Source organism: Oncorhynchus mykiss, chromosome 5 (genome assembly GCF_013265735.2).
Source record: "Oncorhynchus mykiss isolate Arlee chromosome 5, USDA_OmykA_1.1, whole genome shotgun sequence".
Taxonomy (NCBI): Eukaryota; Metazoa; Chordata; class Actinopteri; order Salmoniformes; family Salmonidae; genus Oncorhynchus; species Oncorhynchus mykiss.
This window is the reverse complement of record NC_048569.1, coordinates 66,045,106-66,070,441: the sequence shown is the minus strand read 5'-3', so window position 1 is coordinate 66,070,441 and position 25,336 is coordinate 66,045,106. Positions and strand designations below refer to the sequence as shown.

The 25,336-nt window shown below is 43.1% G+C and overlaps 3 protein-coding genes across 10 annotated transcripts in view; 1 reads left to right on the top strand and 2 right to left on the bottom strand.

Annotated features, from left to right (window-relative positions):
• Positions 1-11,348, bottom strand: part of fcho1 (FCH and mu domain containing endocytic adaptor 1) — a 47,473-nt gene extending 36,125 nt beyond the window's left edge. The window contains exon 1 of the mRNA XM_036978111.1: positions 11,188-11,348. The gene's annotated coding sequence lies outside the window, so the exon portion shown is untranslated. The remainder of the gene's footprint in view (positions 1-11,187) is intronic.
• A 933-nt stretch (positions 11,349-12,281) lies between these two features.
• Positions 12,282-16,478, bottom strand: znf692 (zinc finger protein 692). 3 transcript variants are annotated; one of them, XM_021603948.2, is made up of 11 exons: positions 16,210-16,478; positions 15,697-15,900; positions 15,509-15,540; positions 14,754-15,392; positions 14,585-14,663; positions 14,395-14,496; positions 13,798-13,845; positions 13,607-13,685; positions 13,401-13,515; positions 13,070-13,169; positions 12,282-12,915 (listed from the first exon to the last, which is right to left on the bottom strand). In XM_021603948.2, exons 2-11 carry the CDS (start codon positions 15,894-15,896, stop codon positions 12,750-12,752), a joined length of 1,560 nt encoding a protein of 519 aa, XP_021459623.2. In that variant the 5' UTR covers positions 15,897-15,900; positions 16,210-16,478; the 3' UTR covers positions 12,282-12,749. The 3 variants fall into 3 exon arrangements, with proteins under 3 accessions (XP_021459623.2, XP_036834005.1, XP_021459624.2); XM_036978110.1 differs by having other exon boundaries at positions 14,395-14,487; XM_021603949.2 differs by having other exon boundaries at positions 15,697-15,887.
• A 3,765-nt stretch (positions 16,479-20,243) lies between these two features.
• LOC110524366 (leupaxin) lies at positions 20,244-24,579 on the top strand. Of its 6 annotated transcripts, XM_021603943.2 has the most exons (10): positions 20,244-21,146; positions 21,419-21,496; positions 21,989-22,077; positions 22,181-22,251; positions 22,419-22,521; positions 22,762-23,040; positions 23,284-23,457; positions 23,597-23,678; positions 23,819-23,967; positions 24,194-24,579. In XM_021603943.2, exons 1-10 carry the CDS (start codon positions 21,134-21,136, stop codon positions 24,458-24,460), a joined length of 1,305 nt encoding a protein of 434 aa, XP_021459618.1. In that variant the 5' UTR covers positions 20,244-21,133; the 3' UTR covers positions 24,461-24,579. The 6 variants fall into 6 exon arrangements, with proteins under 6 accessions (XP_021459618.1, XP_021459619.1, XP_036834001.1 ...); XM_021603944.2 differs by lacking the exon at positions 21,419-21,496 and having other exon boundaries at positions 20,251-21,146; XM_036978107.1 differs by having other exon boundaries at positions 20,260-21,496; positions 22,181-22,262.
• The last annotated feature ends 757 nt before the right edge of the window (positions 24,580-25,336 follow it).

Genomic DNA, 25,336 nt, shown 5'->3' with positions numbered 1-25,336 from the left:
AAGAGAGATAGAGCGAGGCAAGGGGAGAGAGCGAGGCAAGGGGAGAGAGCGAGGGAAGAGGGAAAGAGCGATAGAAGAGGGAAAGAGCGATAGAAGAGGGAGAGAGCGAGGGAAGACGGAGAGAGCGGGGGAAGACGGAGAGAGCGGGGGAAGACGGAGAGAGAGGGGGAAGACGGAGAGAGAGGGGGAAGACAGAGAGAGCGGGGGAAGACGGAGAGAGCGGGGGAAGACGGAGAGAGCGGGGGAAGACGGAGAGAGCGGGGGAAGACGGAGAGAAGACCGAGAGAAAAAGAGAGAGCTCTGACAGAGCCACCAAGGAGAGTGTGCCCTATCAAGATGAATAAAGATCTCCACAGTGTAATCACTCAGTCTGTCTGTGTGTGCAGTTTAGAGCTGAGAGGCTACGCTATATGTCTCTAGCCAATAGCCATATCTCTAATACCATCCCCCAGAGTCACCTCCCAGAAGGTATACTAAGGTAAGGTCACACATAAAGAGCCTCCACAACACAATGAATCAACAGGAACCATGGTCTCTTCTCTGACTGTGAAGTGAGAATTGCGACTATGGACTTCTATGGGAAGGGACTATGGACTTCTATGGGAAGGGACTATGGACTTCTATGGGAAGGGACTATGGACTTCTATGGGAAGGGATTATGGACTTATATGGGAAGGGACTATGGGCTTCTATGGGAAGGGACTATGGACTTCTATGGGAAGGGACTATGGGCTTCTATGTGAAGGGATTATGGGCTTCTATGGGAAGGGACTATGGACTTCTATGGGAAGGGATTATGGGCTTCTATGGGAAGGGACTATGGACTTCTATGGGAAGGGATTATGGGCTTCTATGGGAAGGGACTATGGGCTTCTATGGGAAGGGACTATGGACTTCTATGGGAAGGGACTATGGACTTCTATGGGAAGGGACTATGGACTTCTATGGGAAGGGATTATGGGCTTCTATGGGAAGGGACTATGGGCTTCTATGGGAAGGGACTATGGGCTTCTATGGGAAGGGACTATGGGCTTCTATGGGAAGGGATTATGGGCTTCTATGGGAAGAGACTATGGGAGGCAGGAGGAAACATAGCAACAGCTGCACATACACCCTCTGACCCCCTATAGCGTTTCTCCACCCACCCACACTGCTGTGGGGGATTTCATTCCTGCTCAAGTAGCTCCTAGCTCTCTGCTCATCATGAATAATAGTAGCCAGAAGAGATTCCAAGCACATAGCAAAGGTGAATGAGTGTGAGCGCGTACAAGTGAGTGTGTGTGCATGAGTGTGAGGACCCTGCAGTCCCAGTGTTTCCCCAGGGCAGGCCTGGTTGTGGGTTCCTATTATTCTGCTGAGAGGAGAGAGGGCTTTATCTTTGCTGGCACAGAGGAGCGACCTGGTGTTCGACAGGGGAACACACGAAAAGCTCTCTCTCTCTCACACACACACACACACACAGAGTTAATTAACTCAGCGCTTGAAGTCGTTTGGCAGCATGGCTCAGGGCTGAAAGTGAGACGCTGCAGCCAGCTACCAAGTACCCACTCTGTTCTACGCAACACAGACCCAGGGTGATAGAGAAGAGGAGACGTGGCAGTGATGGAATCAGTAAGACAGAGGGATCACACAGGGCTGCTGGCTTCACACAGGGCTGCTGAGGAGAGACTGATGAGTGGCTAGAATAGATGACATTCAGCTACCTTGATCAGGATTCAACCTGACCTTTACAGAAATCACACCTCTACTCGGAGGTAAACAAAGACTACAACAGTGTTGTGCATTGGGATTCCTCTGGTTAATTAATATCCAAAAGAACTGAGGCTGAAGCGGATCATGGTGGGCTGCTGTGGAAGTTGCTGTGGTGGAACCATCTGGTACACGCTGAGTCACTGAGAGTCACAGAGGGTCAGAGCGAGAGAGAGAAGCATTCTCCACAGCCGAGAGCCTCAACAGATGTGGGTGGACTGATAAGGAATATGATTAAAAAAAGCACATAACAAAAAACATATATAGATATTTTTGGGTAAAGTAATGGAAAGCACCCAGGAATACCTTGTGGGTTAAAGGATATACTTGACTGGACACAATAATAGGCTAGCCAGCTTAGCATATGTCCAGTAAGCCTAACGTTTGTTCCTTTCGGTGTCTTTACAGCTCAGTATTAGTGAGTTTATACAGTAATTCGCCGTGTTACCTCCTCCCTGGACTGGGCTGGGCTTCTGCCGGTTCCTCTGCTGATTGTGAGAGAATGGCAGACAGGCTAGTGGTGGTTTAGTCTAGGACCATAGCCAGGGCTGCGCTAGGCTATCACCAGCATACAGCAGTGGAGAAGAAGCCATATCAGCACAGAGCCCAGGCTCTAGTCTAGATGACCTGCCATGAAAAACTAGGGCTTAAAAAAAAGAAGACATTTCCAGTCCCCCCCACAAACTGTCCCTTCCTCTTGTTTTGCCAGTAAATAACTGGCATCTCTCCACCCATATTCAGCCTCCCTCTCTTTTCACTGTGATGGAGGTCATTAGAGTGGGGCTACTGGCAGATTCTTCTCTCTGGATTGACAGTTCAGCAGAGGCTCCTGCATGCTCCTTATATCCCCACACCACTCTCTTTCAGCTCGTCTCTGTTAGGGCATGAGGCTGGGAGGGAATTGACTTACTCCCACAGCCATCTTCATTGACAAATGGCAACCCCAGAGATCTACCTCCTCCATCTTGGAGAAGAGAGAAAATGGGTAAAAGTAATGACATGTCGAAGAATCGATTGAAGATGGTCTGCTAGGGTCTTAACGGTCCCATGTGTTACTGGCAGCAGAGGAAGTCAAGAAGAACCGAAAGAAATGGTGGGTAGTTGGAGGATGAAACAAGAGAAAAGTAAGAGAACAGAGGGGCCTAAGGCTTTGACAGAGAACAAACTGCGACGAGGTGAATGAGAAATGGAAGAGAACTGAAGAGAGAGCAACCACCAATCAACACACTCTCCTACACTAAATAACAGTGTAGGAGGCCTCGGAAGGAGTGTTGTATGGCATTGAAGCTCATTTGGAGGTTTGTTAGCACAGTGTCCAAAGAAAGGCTGTACGTATACAGAATGGTGTCATCTGCGTAGAGGTGGATCAGAGAATCACAAGCAGCAAGTGCGACATCATTGATATATACAGAGAAAAGAGTTGGCCCAAGAATTTAACCCTGTGGTACCCCCATAGAGATAGCCAGAGGTCCGGACAACAGGCCCTCCGATTTGACACACTGAACTCCATCTGAGAAGCAGTTGGTGAGCCAGGCAAGGCAGTCATTTGAGAAGCCAAGGCTATTGAGTCTGCCGATAAGAATGCGGTGTTTGACAGAGTCAAAAGCCTTGACCAGGTCAATGAAGACAGCTGCACAGTATTGTCTGTTATCGATGGCGGTTATGATATCGTTTTGGACCTTGAGCATGGCTGAGGTGCACCCATGACCAGCTCGGAAACCAGATTCCATAGTGGGATTCAAAATGGTTGTTGATCTGCTTGTTAACTTAGCTTTCGAAGATTTTAGAAAAGGCAGGGCAGGATGGATATAGGTCTGTAACAGTTTTGGTCTAGAGTGTCTCCCCTTTGAAGAGGGGGATGACCGCGGCAGTTTTCCCATCTTTGGGGATCTCATTTGTGTGAGATTGAGGGCACCTAGCTTAGATTGTAGGACGACCGGGGTGTTAAGCATGTCCCAGTTTAGGTTACATAATAGTACGAACTTTGAAGATCGATGGGGACAATCAATTCACAGGGCACAGCTGGGGGTCTATAACAAGTGGCAACGGTGAGAGACTTGTTTCCGGAAAGGTGGATTTTTAAAAGTAGAAGCTCGAATTGTTTTGGCACTGACCTGGATAGTATGACAGAGCTCTGCAGGCTCTCTCTGCAGTAGATTGCAACTCCGTCTTCTTGGCAGTTCTATCTTGTCGGAAAATGTTATAGTTAGGGATGGAAATTTCAGGATTTTTTGTGGCCTTCCTAAGCTAGGCTTCAGACACGGCTAGGACATCCGGGTTGGTGGAGTGTACTAAAGCAGTGAATAAAACAAACTTAGGGAGGAGGCTTCTAATGTCAACATGCATGAAACCAAAGCTTTTACGGTTACAGAAGTCAACAAATGAGAGCGCCTGGGGAAAGGGAGTGGAGCTAGGTGCTGCAGGGCCTGGGTTAACTTCTACATCACCAGAGGAACAGAGGAGGAGTAGGATAAGGGTACGGCTAAAGGCTATTAGAACTGGACGTCTAGAGCGTTCGGAACAAAGAGTAAAAGGGGCAGATTTCTGGGCACGGAAGAATAGATTCAAAGCATAATGTACAGACAAGGGTATGTTACGATGTAGCCTACATGCAATCATTGATTGCCCTATTCACTAGCTTGATGTAATGTGGTGTTGCTGCATCAATTCTGACATCATTACTAGAACACCATCAAGCTGTACACACATGAACAAACCTCTACTTGTGTAAAATGCACTCTCCCTCCTCTACCCAGACAGCAGCAGAATCATCAGGCAGAACCAAAGTATGCTCTCCTCCCTGCCCTTCCATTGGAGCTGAATGTGTTGTTGTCCCTGTAGCATATCGTAGGGTCCAGGACAGTCTAAGACACTGAGCCAGCCTGCCAGGCATCACTTCCAGCACAGACAGACACGCCACTGAGCAGAGCATGACATCATGGTGAGTACTGGCAGTCCATTCAGAATGAATGGATGTCTGTGTACAAGGCATCAAGGGCGTAACAAAACATTTAAAAAATATATTAAAAAAACACACAAATCAATACATTTGCATAGTCCAGCTGCTAATCGAGACCTGAAAAAATCACAAATATGTAGATCCAAATGTCTACACAAGGCGGCTCTCTCTCTCAGCTCCTTCACAGTGTTTTATTTTGGGTCACTATGTGCTTTTGGGCGACCGAGATTAGAAACATAATTGATAACACGAGGTGCTGAACAACATCAGAGCTCTCCTCCTTTTCTACTGCAACACAAACAGCAACATCCATATTATATGGAATTACGCTAAATAGATTTGACATCACAGTAGTCAGCCACCATGTCAACAACATGTGATGCATTTCGACACGATTTGGTAATCCTAATATTGAGCTCCCCTTAGTTATCACTGGTCCACTTAGCACAGCTTGAAGTGGACCAGTAACCCAGAATAGAGTGAGGTCTGTTCCTGCAGCCAGCAGCCATCCCCATGGTGGATACTTGTGGCCAGTGAGCTCCATCTGCTAGAGACCCTATGCTTAGCAGCATGGCCAGCGGCTGCACAGGCCCTGCCTCCTGCCTCCCGGCTCTGCCCTGCTTGGCAAGATCAAAGGGAGGCCACGGCCAGCGGCTCCGTAGCCTACATTACAGGCAGGGGATCTCCATAATTAATTAATACAGCATACAGTATCACAATACTGTGTGGGTGAGCTGAGAAGGGAGCGAGAGGGAGCCAGCTAGATCATGAGGACAGAAAATCCTTAAAGGGATACTTCGGGATTTTTGGCAATGAGGCCCTTTATCTATTTCCCCAGAGTCAGATGAACTCTGACTCTGGGGAAGTACATAAAGGGCCTCCTTGCCAAAATTCTGAAGTATCCCTTTCAGGATCAATTGAGAGGCTTCTTTTCCCCGGTGACATAAAATGTGTGATTTGAGTGCTCTGATTGCAGAGCGGAGTAGGCCCCCCGATATTGATGTGGTATTTTCCTTGCAGGCTGAGGCGGACGGCTTTGCAGGAAGGCTATGATCAGAATTTGAGCTAATCAACAGCACAACACAGAGAGACACACAGTCATTTCAAATCTAAATGCAAAGTAGGGCTCTTCCTCCCCCTGACCTTGCCTTTCTGCTTTCCCTCCTTGCTGCTCCCAGAACAGAGACACAACTGAAGCCTGCCGCAATGATAGCCCAGTCCAACACCATCCATCACCTAGCCTCGCCTCAGCCCCTGAAAGGCTGTGATGCGTCTCTGTTCGGTTCTGGGAGGAGAGCTAGCAGGGACCTGATGATGGCAGCGGGTAGAGAGAGTGGCTGCTGAGGTGCCAGCCTGGACCCAGATCAACAGGCTGATGGGGGTCAAAGCAAAGCCTCCTCTGTTCAGCTCTGTGTTATCTCCAGCATTAAGGGCCTACCTGCTGCTGCCTGAGAGACCTGCTGGGGCCAGCAGCAGCAAGCAGCACTCAACTCACCTCTCCAGAGAAGCTGGATGGTTATGTCTTCAGATGCAGAGGTTCTCAGACTAAAGGGATGCTTTACTGGCTTCAATAGGTCCGGTTTCTAATCAGGTACATCAACCCACCCATATTTCCCACCATGATTATCAGGTGAATTTCTGCCTCTGGTCAAACTAAAGCTGATAGAAATCTCCAAAATGAAAAGCTAACTAAGACAGAAAGGTAGATCGAGTTTTCAGAGTGCAACTCATAAATAAACATTTCTTTGCTGATTTTGTATGTTTGCCCACTGACAAGGAAATGATCAGTCTATAATTTTAAATGGTAGGTTTATTTGAACAGTGACTACTCACTGTAACTACTGTAACTACTCAAGAAGTCAACTGGCAAGAGGCCATGAAGTTAATACATATGTCTTCATATAATTGAAACCTCTCCACTTTACATCTCTTCATTCCCAGTCCCACCCATATGGAGCGATTTCAGTGCCAATAGAAATTGTATTTGAATTATTTTGTATTAGAATTTCATATTTTAAATGTATAATGCACAAACAAATTGAATCATTGAATTTGTAAATTGAACTTGAATTTCAAGATTTTGAATTTAATTGAATATTGAATTCACTTTAAAATTCAGTTTAAATTCAATTCAATATTCAAATTCAACATTTATATAGGCCTATTCAGTTTCAATACGGTAGATATTGCATTCATTGTCTGTGTATCAAGTTCACAAACTATCATTTCAAGCTTGTCAAAGATTCATATATTCAACTTCTCAGATGGATTCAGATTCATGTTTCAAATTCAGATTCAAAACCAGAGACAACAAACATGCTGATACTTTGCCAGCCAGGAAAGGGAGAGGGGAATAGATAGAATCAAATGCTGGTTGTGGTAAACAGAAACTTACGGAGTTTTCTGAAGCCAATGTGGCATATTTAATTTATTTTCTTACAATGAATTTGGCTCTAGCATTTGAACCGTTTTGGCTATAAGTTATTATGACCCCATTCCTGAAAGCTAAGACTCCGGAGCCTTCTGTTCCCCTCTATGATGTTTACAGGCTACATTAGAAGGCAGCGTCACAAAAAAACTAAATTTGACCCACATAAGAATATAGTTTAAATGCCTGTCATACCCCTTCTAATGATACCCTTCCACTCCCTATTTAATTTTGCTCTTGTGACTGACTGGGTTCGTACCAGGTCTCTTGCACGTCACAAGACTCTGTTAGCCCACTTAGCTAAAGCCTATAGGGAGAAGTTCAGGAAGTTCATGTAAAGGACAACACGCTGCTTGCTTAACAAGAAAAGCTTCCCCCTGATTCAGCTCATACCAAGACTCGAACTCAAGACCTCTGCCTCGTAAACACGCATGACCACCATCCTTAAGCATTCTAATCCACAACGCTACTGAAAAAAATCCTTTGTCAATTGCACAAGGAGCGACACTTCAGGCCGATGAGTGAGTTTCACAGATCCCCATGTGTTACAGTCCCCCCCTTAACTTTTTATGGCTGCAGGGGCAGTATTGAGTAGCTTGGATGAAAGGTGCCCATATCAAACGGCCTGCTCCTCAGTCATAGTTGCTAATATTTGCATATTATTAGTATTGGATAGGAAACACTCTGAAGTTTCTAAAACTGTTTGAATTATGTCTGTGAGTATAACAGAACTCATATAGCAGGCAAAAACCTGAGAAATTCCACTTCCTGTTTTTTTTCTGGAGGTGGTAGATATATGTAAACAACATTCTAAGGATTGATTCAGTACATTGTTTGACATGTTTCTACTGACTGTTATGGAACTTTTGGACATTTCTAGGACTGCATTCTGATAAAGTTCATCAAAGGTAAGGAAACATTTATCATGTATTTTCTGGTTTCTGTTGACTCCAACATGGAGGCTAATTTGGCTACTGTTCTGCGCGCCATCTCAGATTATTGCATGGGTTGCTTTTTCCGTAAACTGCTTTTGAAATCTGACACAGCGGTTGCATTAACGACAGGTATATCTATAATTCCATGTGTATAACTTGTATTATCATCTACATTTATGATGAGTATTTATGTTGAAACGATGTGGCTATGCAAAATCACTTGATGTTTTGGAACTAGTGAATCTAACGCGCCAATGTAAACTCCGATTTTTTTATATAAATATGAACTTTATCAAACAAAACATGCATGTATTGTGTAACATGAAGTCCTATGAGTGTCATCTGATGAAGATAATCAAGGTTAGTGATTCATTTTATCTTTATTTATGCTTTTTGTGAATGCTATATTTTGCTGGAAAATGGCTGTGCTTATAGTGGTTTGGTGGAGACCTAACATAATCGTTTGTAGTGCTTTAGCTGAAAAGCCTATTTGAAATCGGACACTTTGGTGGGATTAACAACGAGAATAGCTTTAAAATGATATAAGACACATGTTGTAGGAATTGTAATTATGAGATTTCTTTGGTTTGAATTTGGCGCCCTCTATTTTCACTGGTAGTTGTCATATCGATCCCGATATCGGGATTGCAGCCATAACAGGTTAACTTACTCCACAGCGACCCCAGTGGTTGAACCAGCTCAACTGTCCAGTGGCACCATTGTAAAGGACGTCATGCCTGAAATACGAGACGCTCTGTTCCATTTTTAGTCCATTTTTAGCCCAACTAGTCTAACAAGTTTGTTTTGTGTGCAAAACTATCATTATCTGGCAAATAATGGGAGCCTCAAGGAAACAATGGGCCAGTGTGGAGGCCTGGAGGAAAAGAACGGGTCGTTGTTGAGGCCTGGAGGAAAAGAACGGGTCGTTGTTGAGGCCTGGAGGAAAAGAACGGGTCGTTGTGGAGGCCTGGAGGAAAATAACGGGTCATTGTGGAGGCCTGGAGGAAAAGAACGGGTCGTTGTGGAGGCCTGGAGGAAAAGAACGGGTCGTTGTGGAGGCCTGGAGGAAAAGAACGGGTCGGTGTGTAGTCCAGGAGGAAAAGAACGGGTAGGTGTGTAGTCCTGTAGGAAAAGAATGGGTCGGTGTGTTAGAAATGCCAGGGCTAAGGGCCTCCTGAGTGGCGCAGAGGTCTAAGGCACTGCATCGCAGATCCGGGTTAGATCCCCTGAGGTGGCACACAATTGACCCAGTGTCGTCCGGATTAGGGGAGAGTTTGGCCCGGCTGGGATGTCCTTGTCTCATCGCGCTCTAGCGACTCCTTGTGGCAGCCAGGTGCATGCACGGTGACTTCGGTACACCAGCTGTACAGTGTTTCCTCCGACACATTGGTATGGCTGGCTTCCAGGTTAAGCGAGCAGTGTGTCAAGAAGCAGTGCGGCTTGGTCATGTTTCGGAGGACGCACTTTGCTGGACCTTCGCCTCTCCAGAGTCCGTACGGGAGTTGCAGCGATGGGACAAGACTGTAACTACCAATTGGATATCACAAAAAGGGGTAAAAAATAAATAAATACATGCCAGGGCTGATTTTTGGTCCCACTCCGACGGCTGGTTTGAAGTCTCTGGCATGGGTAGTCATTATAAGATTATTGGTTCTGTGACTTGGATGGAGGAGGTCAAAGTGGGGTGAAGTGTAACACAGGTGGTTCCGTGACCACACTCGTGTGATGAGTAACTTGTCTGAGACATGAAAAGTTGCATTGTCTGGTGCACAGGAGACCTGGGTTACAACCCCATCAGTTAAACTAACACGTCTTCATCTCTCAGCCAAGGTTGCTCATCACATAGCCTCACGAGCGACCTGATCCCACGAGCTTACATGAATGGTTCGCTACACATAGTAATCAGTCTGGTAATTACGAGGCTAACACAGTGGGCTAAAACAGTGGGCTAACACAGTCTTGTGACATGCAGGAGACATGCAATATTCATTCAATTCCGTTTCAAATCATGAAATAGAAGTTCAATTTATGAATTCAATGATTCAATTTGTGCATTAAAAATTTCCAAATATTACATTCAAATCCAATATCCTAATACAAATTATAAAATTAAAATACAATTTTTGTTGCCACTGAAATCGCTCCATACACCCACACCGGTATGACTCACTACTCTCTCACACAGCAAATTGCAAATCTGGATACAGAAACACAACATTAAATGAGCATTCATTAACCTCTCCTATAGTATTTTCATATAGCCTGGTTGGTTTCGAACCAACTATTGAATAGGAGCTTATGGCATTACAACTTTTACTTTGAGATGGTTAGAACACAATTGGAGAGAACAAGTGTCAATGTGGAATTTTACTTCCATTATCATCATTATGTTCAAAATGTTACATAGGGTATTCCATACAACGTTAAATAGAAAACCTGGCCATTTCAGGGACAGTTTGACCTTTTATAAACATCTTTGACCTTATTTAAACATCATGGTCATTCGATAAGTCTTTCTAAGGTCATTGATGTCATTGCTGTTGACATCTTGGACTATCCCAGGAGGATATGATTCTACCAAGATGAATACATGCGATTGTATACTCATTGTATAAAAAAGTGTTGTTGTTTTTTTAAACCCTGACAAACACCAGTCAGAAGTGACTTTTATCCAAGTGGCTCATGATCAAAATAAATATTTTCAAAACATTCGATTTGAAGAGTCATGAGAGTCTAATTACGTTACAGTATCTTTATAATGATACATTATGCATCCAATCAATTGTTATTGTTTTTTACTCTCAAAAGGTGGCAGCTTTGCAAACTGAGTACAGTTTTTCTAAAGTAATTAGCAATTAAGGTGACTACTTAACAAAAATAACAAGTAAAGCATAATCTATATTTCTGATAATGTAATAATATAACATTCACCAAAATCCAGTTAGTTAGAGATGTTGGCAGCAAGCTCAACTCAAAAACGTTATTCGTTGTCTGCTAACGTTACTGAATTCGACATTGTCTCTTGTCATGCTGCTGAAGTCGGCATTATGCACTTCCTCGTGCTAGTTATAAACCTAGCTATTTTTCAGGACGTAGCCTAAATAATGGTTCATTACCTGTATGTATTTTCTGGAAAACCTTTATAGTACATTTTCCATCCTGAGTCATTCACCTGTCCAGCACCGGCCGTACGGTGAAGCCTGCCCAAAGAGATTTGATAGTAGGCACTAGGGCAGTGGCACAAATTCTCTGGGCAGATTTCAGTGTGCGCGCAAATTCCCGCCCATCTCTATCTCTATTGGTTGACATACTTTTCAATCAAGCCTAGGGGGAAGAATGTGTTGTAGGCATAGCAACCATTTGGAGGCAGGTCTTCTAGAATTTCTATGCGCCAATTGGATTACATTATTTTATTTTGACGATAACGCCCACCTGTTAGTTTGAGGCTGTATTTGCCAATGTGGGCTTCAATCAATAAGACTGACGTATTTGAAAGCCAGATTAAAGATGGCATCCTTAATTGAAACAATAACAAAGCAGTTACCCTGCCTGTGTTTTAGTAAATCGTTTTGGTAAAGAGCTGAGGGTTGGGCCTGGAGAACTGCAACCACTCTCCAATTCAAAGTGAAAGCTATGTGTGCAAGGACTGACCATCCATGATATCACAATTATAGTTTTAATCATGTTTCGAGGTTATATACCCTTGCCCCCCTTCCTCAATACTTGTGTAAATATTGTAATATAAATTGTGTATTACACTTGAGCTAAAAGGTTTCTGCCATTTACTTTATGTTCGTATTCTTATTTTTTTTTACTATTTGTTGTAGTTGTTGCATTGAAAGAGAAGGAACCTTAAGGTAAGGATTTAGTTGGATGATGTATACCATGCATATTCTGTACATGACTTAATAAAACTTGAAACTATACAGTGTTTGTTTACATGCACTTTGTTGACAAATATTGGAGCATAATACGCTCATATTTTGGGTTCTGATGGAGTACAAGAGTGGAACTAAGTTCATGTGGCATTTATAAGTTATATTCTTCAAGAACAAATTGGTATATATCATTAATTTATACATCAAAACATTTATGTAGAAACTACAGATTCTATCTTTAAAGGGGGTTTAGTCATATATTAATAACATTTCCTCATAGATAACATGTGTAATGTGATCAGTCTGATAATTCAAGATGATAAAACAAAATGTAAAACACAAACTTTTTATTTTCCCCCTTCCTTCCCTTTGACATACTGTACTTTCCTCATAAATAAAACGACATAGTAATAGATTTATACAAAAGCAACATCCAAAGGTGGTCTTCTCAATCATTACCGTTCTTAACCCAAAGAATATTGAGTCATGTAACAAAAACACACATAGGGACGAAGGGGAGACTGCTTGTATTCAGTATGAAGATTGTCCATGGACTGCATAGGAGCCACTGACCTACTGGACATTTGGGTAACAAAAGACCAAAGGGGGCATTATTTACACACTTTCTACAGGTGTAAACACAGGGCAAAACACAGCATCATGGTTTCATGTCACGCCAATGATAAAGCAGTCATCTGTTGCTGTGCCGATGGCTGTGGTGGTGTGGTCATTGTTCTGCAGGGACAGGGAAGGGGCGGTGTGGGTGGGGGGTCAGGGTTGGTGATAGTGAGGCTCAAGGTCTAGTCAGGGTGGCTTTTGCGGTGGTGAGCGGTCAGGTTGTAACTCTTCTCAAAGCGCCGGCCGCAGACCTCACAGGGGAACTGGTAACTGCTCTCAGCGTCGTGCTTCTTCATGTGCCAGTTGAGTGAGGCCTTCTGGCGGCAGGTGAAGCCACATACCTCACACCTGGTAGAGAGGGAGAGGGATGAACACTCAAAAGGATCACTACAGATGTACAGAAATAGTGTCATATAGCATATACAGGAACCATAGTAGAAGTCCTAATAATAGTGTTACTACTCTACACTGTGTGACAAACACTATGACAGAGAATACTCACTGTATCGGTTTCTCTCCGGTGTGGATGCGGCGGTGGATGAGAAGATGGCTGTTGGTGCGGAAAGCCCGGGCACAGAACTCACAGATGAAGTCCCTCTGGTCTCAATACACAAAAGCCAGAGAGAGTAATTACATACAGTACCAGGTTCAGAGCATCTGTGGTTGCTCTGTACTGTATATGAAAATGTTAGGGACCTGAGTTCTTCCTGACTCTGCGACTGAAGAAACACAGGACCCTACAAATAGCTACTCAGACAATCATTATTTCAGCATAATGAGCAGAAGCAAAGGATGATAATAAAGAATCCTAGAAGTGAAATGTTGAGCCTCACTGCTGTGCAGCTTCTCATGCTCTTTCAGGTGCTTCTTGAAGTTGAAGGACTTTCCACAGGGAGTGTGAGAGCAGGTGAACGTCCTCTGGTGGAAGTGCTGGTACTTCATATGATGCTGAATTAAGTGTGAGATGAGATAGATTGGAGTTTTGTGTATTTTACCTTAATCAGTAAGTGGTCATCTTCAGCTATACTGCTGAACTCACATTGAGGTACTGCCGAGAGGAGAAGATCTTCCCACAGCCATCAAACTCACATGGCAAGATTGCTTTCGGTGTTGTTTTTCTGGGAACATTAAATTGGGATGACAATAAACAGATGGAAATATACAAGTGAGAAATACATAAATTAGTAATAAACAGTATTCTACATAACTTTTAATTGACAATGCACAAACCTTTTCTTTTTGCTGACAATCTGAGAAACATTGTCGGCTGGCTCCGGTCTATAAAATCCAAACCAAATGAAAGAAAATGTATTACATTTATTGCAGAGTATGTGGTTATAAGAATTCTTTGAACCATGTTTGCTTTCATGATTTTCATCTCAATAATATTTTACTTGAAAATACATTTAATGGTTTTAATCATATAACCCAATCTGGCAAATTAAGGAAGTGTGGAAAAATACCATCAAAAGCCACCTTCTCCTTGTCCCCAACTTAATGTATCTCTCTCTGGCTGTGTTTCCACAGGAAGCCCTATTCTGATCTATTTTCCTCTAATTACCCTTTTGACCAACCACAAAGATATTTTCAAATCTGATCAGAACTGATCTGATTGGTAAAAAATATACATTTGTGAAAAAAATATCAGAATTGGGCAGCCTGTGTAAACGCAACCTCTGACTGAACTGCTGTACTCTGTGTCCCCCTTCAGGTTCTCGTGTACTACAGTTATATCACTATGAAGTTCAACAAAGTGCTCATACATTTTTCCAACATGTTCATTCACATGTATTTCCTTCTTAGATTATTAAACTGTGCAATTAAAACCTGCCGGGTGAAGGGACATCCTTCTCTCCAGTGATGTTGTCTGGGTTGTGCTCCTTATCATCGTCATGATCATTACATTCCATAGGTAGCCGCCTATGAAAACTTAGATCACCATAAGGTTGAGTTGATTATGATTTCAACAACAAATACATCCAAGGAGTTGTGCATGAAGCAAACTATTCAACTTTACCAATCCTCCAATGACTGCAAGGACTCTGCTGGCATTGTGTCACTTCCTGCCACTGACCCTTCCTGTGCATTCTCACTTCCTGGATGTGACCAAACAACATAGTGATGTTGAGTCAACACTGGCATTTCAGAACTAATCAGGAAATTTGAATTAATATTTCTTAATGAACCTCTTGAGTTGCTCTCTCCAGAGTTTAGGGTTGTCAGGTCCATCGTCTCCTCTCCTGGCTGCTGTGCCTCCTCTTGGGTCACCACAGACCTTGCTCCACCACAAGCCCTAGTCCTCCTCACAGTAAGACGACCCCTCCCTGTGACACTCTCCTTCTTGGGCTCCTTTGCTCCTATCCTCCCTTTGGACATAGTTGGACCTGCAGGGGTAATATCCCCCTCCACAATCTCTCCTTCCCTCTCTCCTGCCCCCCTCTTTTCATCACAGTCACTCTGACTAGGTTGCCATGAAAGCAGATGCCCTCCCTCACAGACATAGTGCAGACACAGTTCTGCCTCTAACACATCCGGGGGTTCTCTCATTTCCTTCCCCAGAGCACATGGGGAGAGGCCATCCTCTGGAGAACTACAGTCCTTCACACCTGTCTGAGGTGGTAAGTGCTTTGGGCCTGTTCTCTGCTTCACTGCCTCTCCCTTTGACTGGCTTCCCTCTGTGTCAGCTGCTTGCTTCTCTCTGGCAGTGTCAGATTGGAGGGTTGGTGGGAAGGGGCACTGTTGCCCGTGGGTGTGGACCAATAGGGCGAGGTGATGCAGAGATTCTCTTGATGTCACCAAGGCAGTCGTATCTCCTTTCATATTGTCTAGTGGACCAAGACCAAACACACTTTTACATCATCATTCAAAAAACACAGGCTTTGTTCATACATATTCACATTAATGAAACTGTAAACTGTATGTTATGGGAACTGGTCTTTACCTGAACATTTGGCACACACTTTAGAAAAATAGCTGAAGAGAAGAGAGTGAAAAGAAATTTAACAAAATGAATAATAGCCAACATCATATTACTCCAATGTTATAGATGTGTAATAAAGATGAGCTGTGAAGATTGTGTGCTGTTTGTTACCAGTGCCACCACCAGTCCAGTCTGGTCTGAGGCCTTACCTCTGCAGTAGGTAGTTGGCGAGCTCAGAGTGCAGAGAGAATCCCAGGTGGTTCTTCAGCTGACCCCAGCTCTGCAGGCATGACCCCAGACGCACACGAGACTTACTCCGCCGAGCGTCCAGCTCCCTGCGCCTCTGCTGTCTGATGGTGTCTGGAGTAGACTCCGACACCATTGTCAAAGGGTCATTCATCTGCTCCATCACCCATGGCATAAACAACAAGAAAGAGGGTAGTTTTACAAAATATCTCAATGTTTAACTTCACACTGGCCATTATAATCATTGAAATACCATAAAATGCCTTTGAGTGTCAAAATATGACAGCTGAAATTATTTCCCCCATCCTTTGACACCTAATAAAACAAAAGAGCTGTTCAGAATGAGAGGGTAAACTGAAATGTGTGAAACGCTCACGACTACATTCATGTGAAAATGTATTTTTGAAGATCACTGTGTAAATGTATGTGTTGTTTTATTTTACATTTGCTTATTCTAAAAGAGAGGTCCACCTCACCTCGTTATGTTTAGTTGACTCAGTCTTGTCAATTCTAAGGGGTCCCACCCGCCATGATTCAGTTGCCCTTTTAAGATCTAAGACGCAACCCCTGGTAGTAGATTCCAATCGACTACTGTCTGTACGATTGTGGAGTGATGTTGCTGCTAAAATACTAATAATACTGGTAAACTATAAGAAATCACACTGCCTTTCATTCATCACTCTACTCAAAGCTCTATCAATAACTACAATTGAATAGGGAGAAATATAAACAGGAACAGAGGAAGTGGGAGGTGGCAAATTTTCTTCCCATGAACCACCACGGCAAATGTGTGACATTATAATAAGAAAGGAAGAGTCGAAGCGAGAAGGATAAGTGGGTCAAAATCGGTAGCAGGTGGCGATTTTTTAAGTTTTTTTCGCTCACTAAGCGAGGGGGTTTTGTATGGAGGTCAATGAGAGAATGTCGAATGTAGTTAACAAAACATTGAAATTATTATTTTCTACGTGTGATTTAATTGATGATCGAATAGAAGTTTCGTAATGACTAGGTTATTACCAGTTTTTGATATAAGTAGGATACGTGATATCCCGGAAACTTTGAGAAAAAAACATTTATATCGGAGTTGTGCCTGGTCGTCAATAGTTACCAAAGTCATAAACCTAGCCTATTTCTACAATTTCTCTTCTTAACATGTGATTTGAAACCTAACCCTAACCACACTGCTAACCCTACGCCTAACCTTAAATGAAGACCAAAAAGCACATTTTATGATCGCAAATTTGGACTTTGTGGTATCTGGTGGAAAACGTTGTGCCCGTTGGTCACTCGCGTATCTGCCCTCTCATTGGCTAGAATGGTCCCACCTGATCTTGCTTACCCCAGACTGCCTCACAATTTTCAAGCAAATGGGCTCGTTTGAGTGGTAAGGTGAAAGCAACCGACTGTAGACGAAAGTCGAGGAGGGAAGTTGGGGGAGGTGTATCTGCGACAGCCAAAAGTCGAACACTGATGTAGTTTCCATATCCAATATCACACACACACACATAAATTGAACATGTATGTGTATACATTGTACAATCAATTGGTGAGAGAGCCTCAAATATCACATTCATACATGTTTACATTTCCACTGTATACACGATTTGCGTGAATTGCGGCAAAGTTGGTTTCTATTTCAGTCATGTCTTTGGTCACGACTTTGGTCGTGTGGGTCAAACAAAAACACCCTCAATTATTGGTTGACAATAGAGTCTCCCACAATGCAGGCGATGGCTGCAGCATGACATTGATGATGAGCAACTGCAGAAACTTGCAGTCGACTGCAGTCAAAACTTCATTACTTTTGATGACATGGTTTTTGTAAAGTTCAAGCAGTAGACATGTAGGCACAAGTCGGACCATTTTAATCTTCATAATGCAACACACTTTGAAAGGTGGTGACCAACGATGGTCACAGACCTGACAAAACTGATCCACTCGACTGGCCATTTATTTTCATTGTTAGAGCAGCCATTAGTATTTATTTTATTTAACCTTTGTTTAACTAGGCAAGTCAGTTAGGAACAAATTGTTATTTACAATGATGGCCTTCTCTGGCCAAAACTAAACCCAGACAACGCTGGGCCAATTGTGAGCTGCCCTATGGGTATCTGGTCAATATAATGGATAATCTGTGTTATAACTGTTCCATCATTTCAGAAATGATACATTTGTTTCTTGTGTATTGAAACATTGTAATCTCATAATGTAACATTGTCGTAGGCTACAGTTTATTTTAATCTTCTGTGAAACACACATTGCTAGATTAATACACCTAATTTTCTCTACGTGCAGTGTACTACTATGGCTGACCATGTAAAACAACACATTTCACTGCATCTGTTCGGTGTATGTGAAAAATAAAACATTTCATTTTTTGGGGGGAGAACTCAGGGTCTCAACTTAATGTTGTGAGTTAAATAGTAGATTACGGCCAGTCTTGTGGCCAGTTATCGAAACTTGTTAACATGCTTGCTTCGAGGCAAGCAACACTGAAGTATGCACGAGAGCACCAGTTGTTTTGGATGACTGTGTGATAACGCTGTCGGTAGCTGATGTGAGCAAGACCTTTAAACAGGTCAACATTCACAAAGCCGCGGGGCCAGATGGATTACCAGGACGTGTACTCAAAGCATGCGCTGACCAACTAGCAAGTGTCTTCACTGACATTTTCAACATCTCCCTGACCGAGTCTGTAATACCTACATGCTTCAAGCAGACCACCATAGTCCCTGTGCCCAAGGAAGTGAAGGTAACCTGCCTAAATGATTACCGCCCCATAGTACTCACGTCGGTAGCCATGAAGTGCTTTGAAAGGCTGGTCATGGCTCACATCAACAGCATCCTCCTGGATACCCTAGACCCACTCCAATTCACATACCGCCCCAACAGATCCACAGATGGCGCATTCTTAATTGCACTCCACACTGCCCTTTCCCACCTGGACAAAAGGAACACCTATGTGAGAATGCTGTTCATTGACTACAGTTCAGCATTCAACACCATAGTGCTCACAAAGCTTATCACTAAGCTAAGGACCCTGGGACTAAACACCTTCCTCTGCAACTTGATCCTGGACTTCCTGACGGGCCGCCCCCAGGTGGTAAGAGTAGGCAACAACATGTCTGCTACGCTGATCCTCAGCACTGGGGCCCCTCAGGGGTGTGTACTTAGTCCCCTCCTGTACTCCCTGTTCACCCATGACTGGTGGCCAAACACGACTCCAACACCATCATTAACGTTGCTGACGACACAATAGTGGTAGGCCTGATCACCGCTAACAATGAGACAGCCGATAGGAAGGAGGTCAGAGAACTGTCAGTGTGGTGCCAGGACAACGACCTCTCCCTCAATGGGAGCAAGACAAAGGAGCTGATCGTGGACTACAGGAAAAGGCGGGCCAAACAGGCCCCCATTAACATCGACTTCTGTAGTGGAGCTGGTCGAGAGTTTCAAGTTCCTTGGTGTCCACATCACCCATGATCTATCATGGTCCAAACACACCAAGACAGTTGTGAAGAGGGCATGACAAAACCTTTTCCCCCTCAGGATACAAAAAAGATTTGTCATGAGTCCCCAGATCCTCAAAAGGTTCTACAGCTGCACCATCGAGAGCATCCTGACCAGTTGCATCACCGCCTGGTATGGCAACTGCTCGCCTGTAAGGCGCTACAGAGGGTAGTCCGTACGGCCCAGTACATCACTGGGGCCGAGCTTCCTGCAATCTAGGACCATTATAATAGGTAAAATTGTCAGAGACTCCAGTCGCCCAAGTCATAGACTGTTTTCTCTGCTACCACACGGCAAGCATACCGGAGCGCCAAGTCTAGGACCAAAAGGCTCCTTAACAGCTTCTACCCCCAAGCCAGTAGACTACTGAACAATTAATCAAATGGCCACTGGACTATTACATTGACCCTCCCAATCCTCCATTTGTTTTGAACACTGCTGCTACTCGCTGTTTTTATTATCTATGCATTGTCACTTCACCCCTACCTACATGTACAAATGACCTCTAACCTGTACCCCCGCACACTGACTCGGTACCGGTACCCCCGCACACTGACTCGGTACCGGTACCCCCTGTATATAAACTCGTTAATGTTATGTTATTGTGTTACTTTTTATAATTTTTTACTTTTGTTTATTTGTTAAATATTTTCTTAACTCTTCATGAACTGCACTGTTGGTTAATAAGGGCTTGTAAGTAAGCATTTCACGGTAAGGTCTCCACTTGTTGTATATAGCGCATGTGACAAATAAAGTTTGCTTTGATTTGAATTGAATTACCTGCTGGGATGTGGGTACGCAGACCTCGAGCAACCGATGAAGAGTTCAGATTTTTTGTGGCCCCCACCCAAATCAAAGTTGCCCATCCCTGATATAAATGGATATGAAATGCATTATGATGTCATAATAATGTAATGATGCTCACAAAATGAACTCATTTTGTCATCACACAATTACACTGTAATAATGTCATTATATTGAGATGTCATGATGTCAACAATTTATGGCATTATGTAATCAATATGCAAAAATATACGTTGTCATAAATATGTCTACTGAAAACCTTCCCATTATGTTATTATATTGAACTATTATGAAGTGGAACAATCTATTCACCTATGTTACACCATTATTAAGCAAGTTAAATAAACTTTGACTCTTTCCCTATTCAATTTTCAGATAAGGAGGACTGCTCTCTCACCTTTCATATTGATAGTTGACCATTTAACCCATATATCATCAGCATTTAGAAGATAGTGGTTGATAAAACGTGTATGTACATACAACCTGAGCTTTGTATAACTTCTCACCAGGTCATGAATTGACCTTTAACATGTTTTATTATGAACATGAGTAGAAATGAGTAGAAACATGAGAAACATGAGTAGAAATATCTTAGAAGGTATCCAGTGTCTTCAGGAAGGTAGCAGTGCACTCAGAGAAATTCAAGTAAACAAAAAAAACAGACAAAAGGAAATGACAGTTTGACCTGATTAAAGGGATAATTCAAGATTTTGGCAATTTGGCCCTTTATCTATTTCCCCAGAATCAAATGAACTCGTGTATACCATTGCCAAAATACAGAAGTATCCCTTTAAGGATCAAGTGAGATGTTTCTTTTCACCCGGTGAAATAAAATGTGTGATTAGAGTGCTCCATAGATACTTATAGACTTCCTGTCATTGCTTTAATGCTAGTTAGCAACTTCCTTCAAACTGCACGCAGAGATATAAAAATCATATCCACAAGTTCATCTGATTATGACATCATCCTTTTAGGATGTGTGCCAATTAACTGTCAGTAAACCAACACACAAACACAGACACACACTCACACACACCCTGGAACACGTAGGCTCATTCACAGAGTGCACAAGTATATTTTCCAAGCATGGATGACCTGGGTGAGTATTTTTTCCTCTGCTTCTGTTGTGATGATTAAATATAAAACAAAATGCAATAGATTAAACTATAAGGGAATACACATTGATAGGTATGAGCATAAATAAGTTTAAAAAAGGAAGTTGCTCAGGAGGTGTACATGAACATGTTTTATGGTGTGTGGTGAATTAATGCTTGCCTTGCATTACATTGGTCACGCTGAACATGTCATGTGTTCTATCATACCTATTTAAATTGTGTTTTTGTTGATATGATTGTCAATGTAAATTCACAGTGAACCACAGAAGGTTATCTCTGTTGAGAGACAGATGGATTCCTGACGTTGTTGACGGAAGTCACTACCAACCAAATTGTGAGAAAGACAGTGGATAGCGATTATTATTAATATAAGTGTGTGTTTTTAATAGAAGAGTTTGTTTTCACTTCAATTTTTTTTTCATGGGTTTGTGCTCCACCATTGCAGTCATGATTTACTTATGAAGAACTTATGATAAAATGTCTTAAAATAAACACAATTACTTAATAGTTATATGTAACGTTCCCTTTCATACAGATTATGTGTGAGTTAAGAGCAACGCTGTTAGTCATAGAGGATTGCAGCAGTTTCAAAAGTGTCCCTTTTAGTGTGAAGATATTGTCTGTAACTATAGCATCTCTTCCACCACTTCCTCAGGAAGCAGCACTGTATATAGCAACCACAGCAGATCAATGGGTGCACCTTGCAGTCTGCAAGAGGTGACCGTAATGAGGAACTGCAGCTTATCTCAGAGGAATTCTGTTAGAAATGCATTTTCTGAATTATAGTACCTACCACATCATATATATGTGTGTGTGTTTGTTACAGACCTTTTCCTAGAGGAGTTGGCTTTTAACTCAACTGGTCCAGAGTCGTCTCAGAAGAAAGAAAGAGATACAGCCAACACATATGGACAGGTAATGATAAAATCACATCTAGCAGTTGTTGTTTAGTCTTTGGTCCAGTTACTTCAACTGGATGTATTTTTTAGCCATATGTGTTAAGTGGCATTTCCTGCAGGTCCCAAAGGTGTGTTCTGTTGGTCTCCATCCAAGGAAAGGAAAGGAGCCAGATAGCACCAATGTATACAGGTCAGCCACTGGTATGTCAGCCCATAGATAGCCATATGTAATGACACTGGGTGAGACCATACAGATAGAGCTAAGACTCAGATTCATAGTTACCACAGATTTAAGTAATTGTCCAGTGTCCACTGTATACCAGTGCTCATTTGTGGTTTTCTCTGTGTGTTTGTCAGTGAGTTACCAGCTCCAATGGAGGCTGGTCTGCTGAGCCCTCGCTCTGCTTCCAGAGAGCTGGATTCCATAATGGATGAATTGCTGCTTGACCTGGAGATGGGGGTGAGGAAACATATATCAGTGAATAAATACACTGTTGCTCAGAGCATGAACAGAGGACGACTGTCTTTCAGTGAAGTTTACCTAATCTGACAGCAGAGGGCAGTGTAAGCAAGCTAAACAAATATCAGAAGCTTTAGTACTACTAGTGCCACCAACATTAATTTCATTTTCATTTTTCATTCATGTATATGAATGGATGCAAGTCTGTTTTGTGGACACATTGACTTTTCTCATCTTTAGCTGCCAGACCCTTCTCCCTCAACCCCACCACCGCTTGTCCAGAAGTCAGTCAAGAAGAAACAGATTGGAGAAAAGAAAGAAATGGATGACACACAAGTGAAAGATGAGAGCACAAACAGCCCAAAGACTTCTGATCTGGAGCGCAAGGCCTCAACACACGGAAAAACAGACACCATAGATGACCTTCTGGGAGGCCTGAGCTCTGATATGGAGAAGATGGGTGTACACACCACGGCCAAGGGTCACTGTGCTTCTTGTGGAAAGGTCATTGTGGGAAAGGTAAACAGCTTGAGCTGCCAAATAATTTACAAAATCCTTCTTTCTAAATAGCAGTATAGGTGAAGATGATCAATCGACAGTACCATTGCCAGTATGTGAAACAACCCACTGGGCACAAACTGGTTGAATCAACGTTGTTTCCACTTCGTTTCATTGAAATTATGTTGAACCAACGTGGAATAGACGTTGATGTCCATGCCAAGTGGGAATATATTATCACTTTTTCTTTCTATCATTCTGCAGATGATCACAGCCCTGGGCCAGGTGTGGCACCCAGAACACTTTGTTTGTGTGGTGTGTACGGCTGAGCTGGGCACCATTGGCTTCTTTGAGAGGGAGGGGAAGGCCTACTGTGAGAAAGACTACCAGCATCTCTTTTCACCCCGCTGTAGTTACTGCAAGGGCCCCATTCTGAAGGTACAACACCTTCTCTTTGGATTGGACAGTATCACCATTATCTAACACTGCACAAAGCCAACTCACCATCTCTCTAGATCCGTTAAGTTGTTGTTGGGTTTACCTCACCGCATGCTGGGCTCTTTGACCTCACTCTCAGAACATCCTGACAGCGATGGACTGCACCTGGCACCCTGAGCACTTCTTCTGTTCCCACTGTGGGGAGTGCTTTGGGCCTGAAGGTGAGGGAGCACACATCTATCTGCCTGACAGATGGCACCACAACTACTACTGTTCCCTATAGGGTAACATAAGTTATAGACCACAGTGTGACAGAGAACACTCTTCTCTCTTTGCGTATGTGTCCTTTGATGTGCCATAGGTTTTCTGGAGAAGGACGGGAAGCCGTACTGCCACAGAGACTTTTACCATCTCTTTGCTCCAAAGTGCTCTGGCTGCGGAGAGCCTGTGAAAGAGAACTTCCTGACTGCAGCCAACGGCACCTGGCATCCCAACTGCTTCGTCTGCTCAGTGAGTCTCTCACCACAGATCACATGGCTTCGGCTTAGAAACTACTGCCATTACTCAAACAATACGCTTTGAACAGCCAACAGCCACAATACATCATTGTCCTGACATTACCCATTTACCATAATCGTCCTCAATCTCCAAAAAAAGAGTAGGCCTAATCTATACCAACTAGATAGAAGACGTTTTCTCTCTCTCTTTCTAATTCTCTCTATCCCTTTCTAACCAGGACTGTCTGAAGTCCTTCCCCGATGGTTGTTTCCTGGAGCTGGATGGTCGTCCCCTGTGCTCTCTGCACTTCCACTCCCGCCAGGATACACTGTGTGGGGGCTGTGGAGAGCCCATCTCTGGGTGCTGCATCTCGGCTATGGAGCGCAAGTTCCACCCTGAGCACTTTGTGTGTGCTTTCTGTCTGAGGAAACTCAGTCAGGGAGAATTCAAGGAGCAGGCAGGGAAACCCTACTGCTCAGCCTGCCACACCAAACTGTTTGTGTGAGGTAATCAAGGTAATCAATTAACCTGAAAAAAGTCCTACTTACAAAGTATGTTGAAAATCCCACACAAATAATCTAGGCAATATCTGCATAGAAATCTAAAAATAAACGATGAATTGAATCTCTTTGTGTTTTGCATGTGGATACACACTGTGCACAACACATTAGGAACACTTTACATGAAATAGAAGGACCAGATGAATCCAGGTGAAAGTGATGATCCCTTATTATTGCCACTTCAATCAGTGTAGATGAAGGGGAGGAGACAGGCCCCTAGAGTCAATTGACTCACATATAACATAACATAATTCAAAAATCCCCATCAATATCCTTCAGTTTAAACTAGAGATATATTTTACATTGGATGCGTCTCATTCCACCACATACGCAAATGTGGCACTTCCGCATCTGCTGTGAAAGGTGGCTGAGCTAGAGCGGTGTTTGTCTGGAATGAATAGGTGTATCTAAACTTTTGACTGGTACAGTATATATATATATATATATATATATATATATTTCCTGAGCTTTCTTATATAGGACAAACGCTTCAAAACCATGTTTCTTATTATTTATTGTTTGACTGTATTTTTTTCCATTTCTGAACATGTTATTCAATGCGTTTCTCTGGGCTATAGTAGTAGGGCCAAATTAAATATTTTATCAAATCATCTTGGTTCTTAAAGGGGTCCTAAATTTCAAAATCAAATAGCTGAATGATCCATGGTTTGACCATCTTAAAACAATTCCATATGTCAATTTAGAACTACCCCCCCCCCCCCCCCCCCCCCCATGGCTTAGACTTTTATTAGAGAAGGATTTTCAAGCCTTTAGTTAATTGAGACATGGGTTGTGTATATGTGCCATTCAAAGGGTGGATT

Coding starts and splice junctions, on each gene's coding strand:
- znf692 (XM_021603948.2), bottom strand. CDS start 15,896: ATGGAGCAGATGAATGACCCTTTGACAATGGTGTCGGAGTCTACTCCA. Junction 13,846..14,394: donor GATGTCCCTTCACCCGGCAG/GTTTTAATTGCA, acceptor TGGATTTTATAG/ACCGGAGCCAGCCGACAATG. Junction 12,916..13,069: donor ACCGGAGAGAAACCGATACA/GTGAGTATTCTC, acceptor CCTCTCTACCAG/GTGTGAGGTATGTGGCTTCA.
- LOC110524366 (XM_021603943.2), top strand. Junction 22,078..22,180: donor CAGCCAACACATATGGACAG/GTAATGATAAAA, acceptor CATTTCCTGCAG/GTCCCAAAGGTGTGTTCTGT. Junction 23,458..23,596: donor GCAAGGGCCCCATTCTGAAG/GTACAACACCTT, acceptor CCTCACTCTCAG/AACATCCTGACAGCGATGGA.